Below are 15,335 nucleotides of genomic sequence, written 5' to 3' on the forward strand. Positions count from 1 at the left end.
CAGTTAACCACTGCTCACTCAAGGGTCCCTTCCACAAGTTCCCTGGACCCCGAGCCCAAGCCAGGCTGGGCTGGTGGGTGCTCTTGGGTCTCCCTGCACTCTCCTCCCAGCATCAAATGAGGTCATGTGAACAAAGAACCTATGGGGTGCTAGGCACTTAGCAAGCACTGGGCAGTGCTGGCTCCCTCCCAGCTCCAAGGTTCAAGGCCACTGTGACTGCCTTTAATCCATCGCTCAGCAGCTCCAGCACGGAGTGCGGGGACCAGGGGGTCAGGGTTCCCAGTGCTGGCTCCTAGGGCTCAGGGAAAGGGGATGGGAAGCCAGAGCGAGTCTCAGCACCGTCCCTGCAGCTGTGGGCAGGACTGGGAACTGGCCCCTCCTGGAGCCTGGCACCAGAGGTCACAAATACTAACTCACCCAGCAGAAAGACGAAAGAAGTCCACCTTAAGAACAGCTGGAGCAATGGTGACCGGAGGAGTGCGAAGACAAGGAGTTTTGAGTGCTGGTTTTTGACAGAGATCATTCTTAAGTGATGGTGATCATCACTTGCTAAGACCCAAAGTGTGCGAAGCGCCTAGCCAAGTGGTTTTGTTAGGCTCGGGTTTGGAGGTGGAGCGCAGACCTGGGACGCTGGAGCCAAGTCCCCGCCCCTACTCCCGGGTGGTTCAGGGCGAAGCCCGACGGTCTAGGGCGGTGGCAGGGCCCCACCGGCAGCGGCCTGGGGCTCCTCTTTCCTTGGCCCCTAAATCCCGGCCTCAACCCTCGCGGGTGCATCCGGCTCACCGGGCTCCCCGAGCAAGTGCTCGGTCAGCGCGGAGCCAGAGACGCGCGCCTCTGATTCCGAGGCGGACACCCGCGCGCCCGCATGGCCACCGGAACGGCTTCGGGCGGCCGCAGGCTGCCCAGGGGTTCCGCGGTCTTCACCACCTTCCCCGACCTGCTCTTCATCTTCGAGTTTGTGAGTCGCTGAGGACCAGGGAGGGCGGGCTGGGACGGGATGGGATGGGCAGTGCCGCGCGCGCTCTCCCCGCCCGCCCGTCCCAGAGCGGCCCTGGTCCGGGAGCACTGGGTGGGGTAGAGAAGGAGGGTGAGGACTGTCTCTTCCCCACCGCCACATGCAGTCTTCTGGCCCCTTCTAGCCCGCGACGACGGGGAGACTGTCACCGGGGCTTAGGTGGAGAAACCAAACTCACAGGGCTCAGTGGTCGGAAAGCTGGCCGGGTTCCACCGGCAGCGCGCAGGTACCAAAGCTGCGCTCCTAACTTGCTTCCCATGGGCTTCTTGGCGATCGACATCCTTGTAGAGGCGCCCAGCTCTCTCCATGGTCAGGAATTTGTTTAAAAAATATAAAAATCGGCAAAAGAAAGATTAAGTATTACCGAAAGCGGTGTGGAGATAGGGTTGGTGTTGCAGGAGGAACCGAATCCGGATTATTTTCTCTTGGACGTTTCTGGAGAGTGAACGAAATTTTGGCAATCTGGAAATGATAAAACCAGCCGTCGTTTGCTCGCCACAGTCATTGTACCCAGTGTGAAGGATGGAGGGAGGGAGAGGGGCCTGTGAGAGCCGGGCCCTGACTTGGCTGACCTTGAGCATCCAAGGACTCCTTCCCCTGCAGTTGGTCCTTCCTTACACTGGAGCGGCACAGCCTCAACCCGAGGCTGCGGGAAAGCGCTTCTTCCTCTGGGCTCCTGTGAAGTGCTCCCTGTGGGACTCAGGCTAAACTTCCCAGGGCCTCGCCTAAAGGCGGTGGAGGGGTGGCAGGCAGGCTGTATTCCTTCTGTGGCTTTAACGCCAGAAGCCGCGAGACTCATTTCCCTGCAGCCCCACCGCATAAATGGCCGCCTGGAGAGTCCGTTGGAAAAGAAAACGTCCAGACCTGTTTAGAAACGGGACCCCAGCTTCTTGTCTCCTGATTGTCAAGGAGATGTGAACAGCAAAGGGAGCAGGTTCTGTCTTCCCTGGAGGGTTGGGGGAGATGGCAGAAGGGGTCAAGGTAGCCTGGTCGCACCCCTGTGGAGGAGCTGACATCTAGGAGAAGCCCTGGACACCTCTGGACCTAGCCACACCATTTGTAGGTGGGGACACTCGGGCCCAGAGTGGAAAGGACTGGCATCCACTAGAATGTTCCTTCCCAGACCACTCATCTCTGCTTCCAGTCAGCACTGAGCCTGTGTTTGCTCAAGGCTGGGTTTCTGGAAATGATCCTGTAGAACCTAAGACCAGGGAATAAGTAGTGAATGAGTAGTTCCTTCAGAGCCTACTGTATTTACAAAGGCAAGTTTTGTGACCAAAAGAGATGCTGGCTAAAAGTGAGGTGTGGTGGGGCAGAGAGATTTTTTAAGCAACAAAAGGACTTGCTAGTGTCTCGTAGGTTGCCCTGATGAGTGGCTTGCTCTGCCTTTGTAACTGTTTGGGGAGCATTATAACAAGAGTCACGAGAGAGTGTGTTAGTTGGGCTTCATGCAGGAGACTCTGGTGCACCCTCCTCCACTTGCGCAGACAAGGTCTGGCTCAGGTGGCAGCAGGCGTGTGTGCTGGGGGTAGGGGGATCCTGGCGCCACAGAAGGGACAGCCTCCCAGCGCCCTCTGCCTCCTCTGTCATCACAGCTTAGTGGATGGAGTGCCAGAGTGAAGGATGAGCCCAGCCTGCTGGGGGGAGTCCTGGGTGATGAGGAGGATCCCCCTAAATCAACAAAAGTAGAAAACCAGGTGTAGGAAATCTCAGATCTATGGACTACCTGAAATGCATCATTTTGATGCCTGCAGATAGTAGCGGCTTCTAAGAAAAATGTCTCCTTTGCCCCAAATACCTGTCTCACACCTGTCTTAGAAGTCATTTGTTTCTCTACCCCATTAACCCCTGCTTACCGGATCACACCCCTCCCACTTCCAGAGGGCCCTGGTGCCTCAGTGTCATCCTAAATTTTTTACTTCCTCCTTGAATTGAGGATGGGCTCATAGGGTGCCTGGGAGGGCAGAAAAGAAAGCAGATGCCCGTTCTTTATATTTTCATCTGTACAAGTTGTACACATACAAAGCTGTACGTGTTTTGATGTGTGGAAAGAGTAGAGAACTAAAGGGCCTAAGAAGGAGCTGGCCAATCTGGGAGGGATGTTTATGTTTTTTAAATTATGAACTGTTTCAACAACAAAACATATACAACCCAATTAAGAAAATGGACAAAGGACTTGAATGCACAGTACTCCAAAGAAGACATGCAAATGGTCAATAAGCACGTGGAAAGATATCCATCATCATTAATCACTAGGAAAATGAAATCAAAGCCACAGTGACTACTGACCCGGTGTGCGACAGCTACTGAGCCTGCAGGCCGTGGAGCCTGCGCTCCTCACCTAGAGAAACCACTGCAATGAGAAGCCCGCGCACTGCAACCAGAGAGGAGCCGCGCTCCACAGCTAGAGAAAAGCCTGCACAGCAATGAAAAGAAAATAAATAAGTAAACTATCTTAAAAACACAATGAGCTCTACTTCACGTGAAATTAGGACTACTGTTATCAAAAAACTGGAAAATAAGTACTGGCTAGGATGTGGAGAAATTGGGACCCTCAGACATTGCTGGTATTGGAGAAGGAAATGGCAACCCACTCCAGTGTTCTTGCCTAGAGAATCCCAGGGACGGGGGAACCTGGTGGGCTGCTGTCTATGGGGTCACACAGAGTCCGACACGACTGAAGCGACTTAGCAGACATTGCTGGTGGGAATGTAAATTTGTTCACCTGCTATGAAATACAGTTTGGTAATTCCTCAGAAATAATTACCAGCCATCACCACAAAAATCTACGACAATAATGGAGAGGGTGTGGAGAGAAGGAAACACCTCCTACACTGTTGGTGCAAATGTAAATTGGTACAACCACTGTAGAGAACGGTAGTATGGAAATTCCTTAAAAAACTAAAATAAAGCTACCGTATGATACTGCAATCCCACTCCTGGGCATATATCTGGAGAAAAACATGGTCTGAAAGGAAATATCCACCCCAGTGTTCTTTGCAGCACAGTTTAAAATAGCCAAGAAATGAAAGCAATCTAAATGTCTATTGACAGATGAATAGATAAAGAATATGTGGCACATACATGCAATGGAATATTACTCAGCCATTTAAAAGAATGAAATAATGCCAGTTGCAGCAACATCAGTGGGCCTGGAGATGATCATACTATGAAATAAGTCAGACATCATATGATATTGCTTATATGCAAATCTTTTAAAAATTATACAAGTGAACTTATTTATAACAGAAACAGACTCACAGAGAATAAATTAACGGCTACCCGGGGGAAGGGTGGGGGGCAGGGATAGATTGGAAGTTTGGGATTGACATGTACATGCTGCTATGTTGTAAACAGATAACCAACAAGGACCTACTGTATAGCACAGGAGACTCTGCTCAATATTACTTAATAACCTAAATTGGAAAAGAGTTTGAGAAAGAATAGGTGTGTGTGTATGTACAGATGAATCACTTTGCTGCGCACTCGAAACAAACACAACTTTGTTAATCACCCATCCTCCAAGATAAAATTAAAATTTTTAATTAAAAATTTTAAAACATAATAATAATTACCACATGACCCAGCAATTCCTAGATTTATGACCAAAAGAATTGAATACAGAGACCTGAATAGGTACATAAACATGCATGTTTATAGCAGCTCCATTCACAGTAATTAACAGGGAGAAATAGCCCAAATGTCCCATCAGTGGGTGAATTAATAAAGAAATTGTGACCTTCCGTGCAATGGACTATTACTCAGCCTTAGAAAGGAATGGAGCACCGATCCATACTATAGAGTTAATGAGTGTGAAACTGCTGTGCTGAGAAGCCAGACACAAAAGGTCACGTGGTGTAGGATCCCATTTATATGAAAGGCACAGAAGAGATAAGGTTATGGACACAGAACACAAACCAGTGGTTTACTAGGGCCTGAGAAGAGAGCGAAACAGGGAGCGGTTTACTGGGCATGGTGCTTCCTTTTGGGATGATACAGTGTTTTGGAGTTAGAGATGGTGGACTGCACAACGTCCTGAATGCATTAAACACCACCGAACTGGTCAAGGTGAAACGGTTCACTTCCTGTTGTGCCAATTCCACGTCAGTTTGTTTTTTCCAGGTTCGATGCATGAGACAGGGTGCTCGGCGCTGGTGCACTGGGATAACCCAGAGGGATGGGATGGGGAGGGAGGAGGGAGGGGGATTCAGGATGGGGAACACATGTACACCCATGGCGGATTCATGTCAGTGTATGGCAAAACCGATACAATATTGTAATTAGCCTCCAAAAAAATAAATAAAGTGAATCTAAAAATAATAAGAAGAATAATTTATTTATTTGGGCTGTGCAGGGCCATCGTTGCTGTGCGGGCTTCTCTCTAGTTATGGGAGTGGGCCGACTCCCACTGTGATGTGTGGGTGCCTCTTCACAGTGACTTCTCTCCTTGCAGCGCTCAGGCTCGAGGGCACACGGGCCTCAGCCACATGGGCTCCAGAGCACAGGCTCAGAAGTGGCCCACGGACTTAAGTGCTCCGAGCCACGAGGGATCTTCCCAGACCAGGGATCAAACCTGCCTCTCCTGTATTGGCAGGTGGTTCTTTACCACTGAGCCACCAGGGAAGTCCCTCCACTTCAGCTTCTTAAAATTAAGAACTATTTCAAATATTATAGAAAAGTATATATAATAATTTTGGAGAAGGAAATGGTAACCCACTCCAGTATTCTTGCCTGGAGAATTCCATGGAAAGAGAAGCCTGGCGGGCTGCTGTCCGTGGGGCTGCAAAGAGTCGGACACGACCTAGTGATGGACACTGTACTATGTATAATACTTTAATGAAAACCCTTGTAATTATCGCTCAGTTTTGTCACATCTTAATGTTCCTCTCAGTATTAAGGAAATAGAACTTTCAGACGACATGTAAGCCCCCTGGATACTCTGCTTATTACTGTCTCTTCTTCCAGCTACAGAACCACCCCTGGGCTGAATGTGTGTTCAAGGTTAAAACTTGACTGCACCCCTAACTACCTCTGACTACACGTGGTGTGGTTTTATGTTTTCTCACTTTATGAAAGTTTTGTTGCCCTGTACATATCCTTCTGCAACAGGCTTTTCATGCAGCCTTATTCTGCGGTTTATACATGTTGACACTCTTTATCCATCTTCTGTTGATGGGCATTTGGGCGATTTCCAATCTGCTTCATTTTGATATTGCAGACGGCACTGCCAAAGAACATTCATGTATTCCCTTTACTTGGATGTTGGGCATTTCTTTCAGGAACACACACACTGGGTCAAAGGGGTTGCACGTCCTCCTGTTCCCAGATGTTAGCACATCACTGTCCAAAAGGGTTATTCCCCCTTACACAGCCCAGGAGTGGAGTTACCAGGAAGCTAATAAATATTAATTAAGCTCAGGACCCCTGCTTGCGCAGACTGTTTCCAGGACTCTGGCTTGCTTTGCATTCTTTTAGAAAGAAGGTTCCCATATTGTATAACCGTCCTGACTCCCACCAGCAGCTTATCAAAGTCTCCATTGTTCCCAGACCTTGCCTCACTTGGCAGAGTCAGACTTTGTAATTTTCTGCTAGTCCAACGGGTGTGAAAGGCTTGATCCATTTTTTAAATCTGTGGTCCAGTAAGTTGTTGCTTACTCCCAGTCCATATTCCCATACCTGACCTCCCAATAGCCTGGGAGTTGCAGATGCCAGACCTTCAGCCTCCAGGTCAGCAGGGTGGACACCACTCCCCCCGCAAGACCAGGAAACTACCCAGGAGCAGGGAAGAGTGGTATCTTGGGTGAGGCATGGCAGCTCTCCCCGGGCCTGCACCCCTACCCTGGAGCTCCTGACCTCTGAAGGCTGCGGGGCCGTCACAGGAAGAGGGAGACAGGCACGACCCGGTGGTGTAAGCCCATCTCTCTGAGCCACACACACCACACAGCTGTTGCCAGAAGTGGGGTCACAGAACAGAGCATGCTGAACCTGGGGAGGGTGGGGGAGGGGCACTTCCGCTGCAGTTCACCAGCCCCAGGGCCGAAGGACAGCTGGCAGCAGGAGCAAGGCTCCTCTCGTGGGGCAGTCTCCTCTCCACCAGTGTGACTCTTCTCCTGGCCACTTCTAAAGCCGACCCTACACACGAGGGCAGTGTCATGGTGAACTGCTCTTGCGTCAGCTTGTGTAACTGTCACACACACACACAGAGGTCCTGACCTGGGCTCCACAGCCAGCCTGTCGAAGCCGGCACTTAGCAGCTGTGGGGATGTGAGCGGGCAACTGTGCCTCAGTTTTCATATCAATAAAATGGGGACATGGCAGTATAAACCTGTGGGATGCTGTGAGGAATAAGTGAATGTCATATACACAAAGCTCTTAAGACGAGTGATACACACAGTTACTGCTCGGTAGCAATCAGGTGCAATGATTAATTTAGTAACACCTCAAATGCATGGTCTGAGATCACCTGGCTAGTGTGTGCTGAAAGGGGGCAAGCGGGCAGGGGCAGGGGCAGTGTGGGTGACCCACACCACCTTTTCTTTAGATGCCCTTCTCAGGCAGGACGCTGAGTAGATTTGGGGGCGGGTGAGGCTGTTGAGGGAACATTCAACTTGTCTCTGGGTCAAGTACCACACAGATAACCTATCTCAATAGGGCGTCCCACAGACTCTCCTCCCCATAGAGGGGAAACGGAGGGCAGAAGTGGGCATGTCCTCTGCCAGGAGCCGCTCTGGCCAGCCTGACCAGGGGGGTGACCAAGGAGAAGAGGATGCTGTGGCTGCCCCTCCTGTCTTGTGCCTTTGGGTGGCACCAGCACGGTGCCAGGACCCTGGGGAAAGCTTTGTGAACTCTGAGCGTGTATTAGTAGCAAATTGCCGTATCTGCCATAAGGCAGAGGAGCAGTTGCTACGGGGCCTGGTTAAACTTTTCAAACATGATTTGTCATCGTGTCAGTTTATCAGCGTCTGGCAGGGCCCTGTTTCAGGGCGAGGGCACCTGCTGGCACTAAACCTTGCCCGCAGTCTCCCAGAGCCTCCATCATGCCCTCCAGCTGCCTGCTGATAAGCCAGACACTGTGGGTCGAGGGACCTGGCCTGAAGGGGCCCACCCAACCACTCTTACATCTTAGGACTCTTCCCTAAGACAGACCAGCCCCTCAGTGGTCTCCATTCACGGTGCCCCGGTGTGGGTGCCCGTGCGGCTAAGTCCTTCATACCCAGCTGACCTGGAAGCCCACTCTGAGAGCACCTTTCCTGTACTGCAGGCCAGTCTTGGGGTCTGCCCCCTGTCTGATGCATGACTCTGCCCATGTCCCTGGCACACACTGGGCTCCCTGAGACACTAGTTCTCAGGATGCGTCCACAGGAAAGGGACTGGCATTTATCTCCTACCTGGCCAATGTGTATGAATCAGAAGAGAATCCTCGACCACAAGGGAAGAAGGGTAAAACTGACACCCACACCCTTCCCAAAGAGAGAGCCTGAGGCCCTGCAGAGCAGCGCTGTTGGCTGAGGCGCTCTGCTCACTGCTGCACGCGCACTGCTGTGAGCTTGCCGCGCTGCCGGCCCCCTGGGTGCCTCCCATCAGATCTGTTTTTCTTGCACAGAACCCACTCCTGTCTGATCTAAGCGTCCAAGGATTTTTTTTTTTTTTTTTGTCTCTTATGGCTGACATTCATATTTTTCATGAAACCTCCTTATTCGATCTCTGTATCCTGCTGGGTAAAGCCAGTGGGCACAGGGAGGGAAGAAGGTCCATCCAAACGAGGGCAAGCCTGTCTACAAGCCCTTGGCTTTGAGGATCTGAGGTCATGACCTCTACATCTGTCCTTACGCTCCTGGAACTCCCTGACCCTGAGGACACCAAGCAGAGTGTCTTCTGGATAACGACAAGGAAAAGAGCACTTCTCTCATGCCTGCCCTAGGTCATCCAAGACCAGGCCCTCTTGGGTCCTTCCCACTCCTGCCACACCTCCAGTAGATAGAGTGCTTCCTGGACTTGGTCATTTAGGGGCCAATTTTTTTTAATGCTAATAACATAGTGTAGCTAATTCATTTTGCAAAGTAAAGACCAAAAGGATCAACTAGTCCCTACCATTTTATAAAAGAAAGGATATTTTTATATTAAAAATACTTGCTGTAATTCAGTTGCTCGGTCATGTCCGATTCTGTGACCCTATGGAGTGCGACACGCCAGGTTTCCCTGTCCTTCACCATCTCCCAGAGTTTGCTCAAACTCACGTCCGTTGAGTCAATGATGCCATCCAACCATCTCATCCTCTGTCATCCTCTTCTCCTCCTGCCTTCAATCTTTCCAGAATCAGGGTCTTTTCCAATGAGTTAGCTCTTTGCATCAGGTAGGCTGCAGTCCATGGGGTCGTGAAGAGTCCGACACGACTGAGCGACTTCAGTTTCATGCATTGAAGAAGGAAATGGCAACCCACTCCAGTGTTCTTGCCTGGAGAATCCCAGGGATGGGGGAGCCTGGTGGGCCGCCGTCTATGGGGTCGCACAGAGTCGGACACGACTGAAGTGACTTAGCAGCAGCAGCAGCTAAAATATTAGTGCTTCAGCATCAGTCCAGTTCCAGTGAGTATTCAGGGCTGATTTCCTTTAGGATTGACTGGTTTGATCTCCTTGCAGTCCAAGAGATTCTCAAGAGTATTCTCCAGCACCACAATTCAAAAGCATCAACTGTTTGGCACTCAGCCTTCTTTATGGTCTAGCTCTCACATCTGTACATGACGACTGGGAAAACCATAGCTTTGACTATATGGGCCTTTGTCAGCAAAGTGATGTCTCTGCTTTTCAGTGCGCTGTCCAGGTTTGTCATAATTTTTCTTCCAAGGAGCAAGCAGCTTTCAATTTCACAGCCACAGTCATGGGATTTTGGAGCCCAAGAAAACAAAATCTACAACGGTTTCCACTGTTTCCCCATCTATTTGCCATGAAGTGATGGGACCGGATGCCATGATCTTAGTTTTTTGAATGCTGAGTTTTAAGCCAGCTTTTTCACTCTCCTCTTTTCCCTTCATCAAGAGGCTCTTTAGTTCCTCTTTGCTTTCTGCCATCCAAAAATTAGGAAGGATATAACCTCAGAAATAGCTCTTCTAATGATAAAACTGGATGGCATAAATCCTTTCTAGTGCTAACAAATTTTTACCTAGTATATGACTCAGTTTGCCCATCTCACAAATGGTTCAGTATGAGGATTAACCGAGTTAACATTTGTGAAGAGCCCCGGCTCGCCAGTGTGACTGCTGGGCCTGGCCGTCCTGGTCTGACCGTCACCCTTATCTCCCTCCCTCTGCAGGCCTTTGGGGGGCTGGTGTGGATTCTCATCCTCTTGACCCAGGTGCCCGTCCCCCTGGTCCAGGGCTGGGTCCTGTTCGTGTCTGTGTCCTGCTTCATAGTCTCCACTCTCCTGCTCTTCCTCTACATTGTTGGTGCCCATAAGAACTGGAATTTCTGGATCACCCTGGTGAGTCCAGCTCTGCATGTCTGGGGCAGGGGGTAGTGATGGGCGCTGTCCCCTGGGAGGCGGGCTTTCCCAGTGCGGGGTGAGGAGCCCTGTGGGTGTCTCCCACGCGCCCTCCAAGGCCGAGTGGCGACAGCAGCCCAGGGGTCCCGCGGCAGGAGGCTGACTGACGCTGTCCCTGCCTGGTTCTCCGGGGGCTGCTCTGCCTTCTCCTCTGCGATCACCCCTTTCCTGGAAACCAGCAGCCCAGCATCCCTCCCTGTCCCTCCCGCACCTGCCAGGGGTCGGTCGGCCTCTCCCCCCACCCGCAGGACTGGCTTTCGCCTCCGGGGAGGGGCCGGGGCGCCGGGCGTGGGCCCCGCTGCCCGGTGTGAGGCGTGCTCACTGCCCGGCTCCCGTCCCCGCCTCTAACGTGGGGTCACCAGAGAGGAGCCTGGCAGGGGAAGAGATGGCCTGTGATCTCCCTTCCGCGTGAATTCTGCCTTGAGGCCCGTGAAGGGGGGAAATGACGCCTGGGCCACCTGCCCTGCCCTCCCCTGGACGGGGTGGGGCCGTCAGCCAGGCCTCTTACTCTCCCAAAGGCCTCCAGCCTAGACTTCAGAAACCCCCTCCATTCACAACTACTCAAAGCCCGTTCTAGTACGTTTTTCCTTTTAACTATACCTGGAGCCCCACTAGACTACCCCCCAAAATGAAAAACAAAACCACGGACACGGCCTAACCTTTTCACTCTGCACTGGCACCAAGACCACATCTGAACTCCGGGCTGTGACCGTGCATGACACCTCTCATGTCCAAAACCGATTTCCAACAATCCAAGAGGCCCTCTCCCAGCCCTTACTAGATCTCATCTCAAGTGAAAGTCCCTCCTCCTTTAAAGTCCTTTCTCTGCTCCCAAACCGAGGAGCAGCCCTGGTTAGTGAATCAGTCCTTGTGAGGAGGGGCTGGGGGTGGAGCGGAGGTTGGGCGGGGAAGGGGTAAAAGGAAACCACGGAGGGTAACACAGGGGCCTGGCCAGGCAGGGACAGGTGGGCTCAGGGGCCCCCCGGGACCATAGCCGCCCACGTCACTCTCTGATGGCCCTTTCTGACCTGCAGGACACAGCCTACCATTGCCTCGCCGCCCTGTTCTACTTCAGCGCCTCTGCCCTGGAAACTCTGGTCACTATCGGCCTGCAAGACGACATACACAAACATTACAGTGAAAACATCTCCGCTGTGGTGAGTCCTCGGTTCAGCCTCAGTGTTCACAGCCCCCGCTGCCCACTGACGGGGGTTCTGAGCAGAAGGGCTCCTGAGTCCTCCCTGGTGGTTCTTAGTTCGCTTAATTCTCAACCAAGTAAACTTTCCTCCTCATTTCTGCAAAAACAAAGCCCCAGACGAGGGAACTGATGCGCCCAGACCCTCTCGGGCACAGTCAGTTCTGCAGTGCCCAGGCCCGGGCTGGCCAGGGGTCTGAGCCTGGGTGGGCTTTGAGGGGTCAGATGTGGGAGGCGGCGCGACCATGAGGGTCTGGCACTGTCGGAGCTCCTGTGAACAATCATTTTCCCCTCACAGCAGCCCGAGGATGCAGGTGGGGTCCAGGCCAACTACTCTGTTACCCACAGTCTTAGCACAACTGTGAGCAGAGAGTCTGCCCACCTGGGTTCCAGGCTGTCCCTGAGGGTCTTCCAGGGAAGCTCACAGTCAGGGCGGGGGCAGTGTTGAGACCAGGGATGGGAAAATGAGTGGCCAGTGTCTCCCAGGCCCTGGCTCTGGGGCTGCGGGGAGGCCCCTCCAGGCACAGCGTGTCCAGACCTCCAGCTGTGGGTGTTTGCTTCTGGGATTAGACCTTTGTCTCTTGTCCACGGCGTCTCCTTCCTGGCAGCTCTGAGAACCTGTGCAGTAAGAGGGTGTGAACTTCACACTCATTCTTTCTGCAAGTCTCTTGCACCTTCTGAGCCTCAGTTTGCTCACCTATAAAATGAGACAGCAATCCTTTTTGTTTCCCTGGAGGATGAGAGAGCTATTAAACCACTTCCTCCCAAGGCTTCCCAGGTAGCAATGGGTAGAACAGGGGCTGGAACCTCCCTCACCCCATTACAATAGATGGGGTGAGACTGCAGGTCCCTAAGCTCTAAAAGGAACATCCTCCCACTGCGGGGACAAGACCCCTTAGTGGGCTGTGAATTCATGGCCTAATTTCCTCGTTGCTGAAATGGATCAGAATGACCAGGAGTTCAAGAGAGAGGGGACATAAGTATAACCTACAGCTGATTCATGTTGATGTATGGCAGAAACCAACACAATATTGTAAAGCAATTACCCTCCAATTAAAAATACATACATTTAAAAAAAAAAAAAAAGAATGGCAAGGAATGAGAACGTATTGTTTCCTAGAACTCTTTTCCAGAGTTGTGCTTGTATAGGCTTGCATCAGGGTGCTAATTCATATCAGATGTATTTCTAACCATGAACATTGTTTAAAAAGCAAGAAAAAGTTGAAGAAACATTACTCCTTACTTAGATTTCTAGGAAATCCTGAGGTCGAATGTGATGACAGACCACAACATGACCATCCCAGGTGCCAAAGCCGTGTCTCCTCACACCTTTTGGGAAGGGTAGATCAGAGGGCAGCAGAGGATGGGATAGTTAGATAGCATCACTGACTCAGTGGACATGAACTTGAGCAAACAGGAGATGCAGAAGGACAAGGAAGCCTGGCGTACTGCAGTCGATGGGATCACAGAGTTGGACACCACCGAGTGAACAACAGAACAGAGGTTGAAATAAAACCCACGGGGTGGGCGCCGCTGGGCTCTGGGAAGGGGGTTAGTGCGGGTGCCCTTCCTGCTCCCAGAGGCAGGGGTCTCGGGGAGAGGGCCTCGAAGCCTGTCTGCTAGCCTCCAGGGGCCTGTTCCCTTCCCTGGGGAAGCCACACACTCGCCTCAGCTCCCAGCCGCTCCCAGTTCCATAAGCAGGGCCCTCTCATGGTCCCTGGGACCCCCTCAACTGTCCCACAGAGTGGGAGCCTCGCCCATGTTAGTTCATCTCCCAAGATGGCGCCCAACTACAGCGAGGCAGCGCCTGGGCTGCTCTCCCTCCCCTTGGGAGGGTCATCCGCCTCCTCCGTCACCTTCAGACGACTGTTTCTACACCCCCCACAGTAGAGAAACCACGGGTACCTCCCTCATCTCAACCCCAGCAGCTGGAAACTCTTGACCCCACACCCAAAGCCAAGCCAGATGCGGATGTTTGCTTGTGGGCAGGCAGCCCTTGGGGCCAGCCACTCCGAGCTGGGTGAGAGGATAGACGGTGCCCAGATGAGAACGTGGCAAGCCAGGGCCTTGACCAGGCACAGTGTGACCGTTTGCCACATTTCTCAGCCTCTGCTCCCAGCAGCTTTCTCAGTAAGCCCCCTCCTTTCAGCAAAGGCTCAAAATTCCTCCTCCCAATGCCAGTCCCTCGCTTCCTGTGTCCTGGCTTCCTGGCCTATGCTTGTGAAATTCAGGATCTTAGTGTAAAATTCTGGTGGGGGTCTGAGGATGTCTAGGCAGCAATGAGACCTTAACCAGAGCCAGCAAACCCATGCAGTCGTATTCTCTGAGCCAAGGCTGCTGGAATCAAAGCTGGTGGACTCCGGTCATCCTGGTGTGCAGGAAGGAAGCTTTCCATGAAGAGCAGGGGACATTTGCTGCAAGTATCTTTGGAGGGGTCTCTGAGGGCCCTCATTTCCAACTGGGTGGCACCAAATGGAGATGTGTGATGGCAGTGGTTGACTTTGCATGCCAAGGTCAGGAGATGCAATAGGTCACCTGGAGTCAGTGCCTAGAGCATTCTGGGCTACGCCTGGGCTCTGAAAGGAAGGATGACTGTGTGAGTGATGGGAAACAATGGCAGTCCACAAACTTCAGGGCCAAGTGTCATGCAAGCGGCCAGCCCAGCTTGGAAGGCCCATGACTTGCCCTCTCACCAGGCACCCCCATTAACGGTTATTTTTCTTGGTTGCAGGTGTTTTCAATCATAGTCACACTGCTGTACATGGTCCACGCCGTGTTTTCTTTAATCAGATGCAAGGTTTCCTACAGGAACAGAGAACATTCCTGAAAACACAGACAATGGTCAATCATCAGGCTGCCTTCCAGCATAACATTTGAGGCTGCAGAATTGCTCTCGATTGTGGAAAAAGAAAACAAAAAGCCACATTCTCTTTCTTTGTGGGTGCTATGTTGACTGTTCAGGTACCTTCGTGTCAGGGTAAAGGGCTTGCTACCTTTAGCCTCCAAGAGTTGAGAAGTCTTTCTAGGGTCATTTCCTATTGAAGGGGGTGGTGGGGTGGGAAGTGGGGACTGTGATCTGAGAGACCACAAAACAAGGATCCCCCACTGGTCTCTGGACTGAGTCTTTGTTACTATCGATTGCAATTTTCCATGGGCTCTTTTGAGTATCCATCTTGCAGCATGTTTCTAGGTCTTCAAGGAAATCTTACATCTTCAAGGATATTCTAGTTGTCATAGAGAATAAAACTCTCCCAGCAAATATTTACCGATGTGCAGGAAGAAACATGATAAACTCTTCAAATAATTTATAAAGTGTCTTTATGGTCAATACTCTCATGGGGTAATTTTTTGTTTTTTTTTTTATTCTCCCATGTGGGCAACACCATCATGTCAGCTTTCTTTCTAAGGAATCCTTGCTTAGACCAAATCTCAGAAGCAGCATCAAAGGGCAGTTCAGATGACAGCTGTTTGTTATTCCAGAGTAACTGTACCAGGAAAGGCCACTTTCACTGAGTCTACTTAAAACTTCAGTTAAAATGTTATAGGAGGGACTTCCCTGGTAGTCCAGTGACTAACACTTCACGCCCT

At 51.5% G+C, this 15,335-nt stretch overlaps 1 protein-coding gene across 1 annotated transcript; it reads left to right on the forward strand.

Moving 5' to 3' along the window:
• Positions 1 to 744: 744 nt before the first annotated feature.
• Positions 745 to 15,077, forward strand: LOC617833 (myelin and lymphocyte protein). Its single transcript, XM_002691127.6, has 4 exons — positions 745 to 958; positions 10,325 to 10,492; positions 11,587 to 11,709; positions 14,479 to 15,077. The coding sequence occupies exons 1-4, from the start codon at positions 866 to 868 to the stop codon at positions 14,572 to 14,574; spliced, it is 480 nt and encodes a 159-aa protein (XP_002691173.1). The 5' UTR covers positions 745 to 865; the 3' UTR covers positions 14,575 to 15,077.
• Positions 15,078 to 15,335: the final 258 nt, after the last annotated feature.

This window comes from Bos taurus, chromosome 11 (assembly GCF_002263795.3).
Source record: "Bos taurus isolate L1 Dominette 01449 registration number 42190680 breed Hereford chromosome 11, ARS-UCD2.0, whole genome shotgun sequence".
Lineage (NCBI taxonomy): Eukaryota > Metazoa > Chordata > Mammalia > Artiodactyla > Bovidae > Bos > Bos taurus.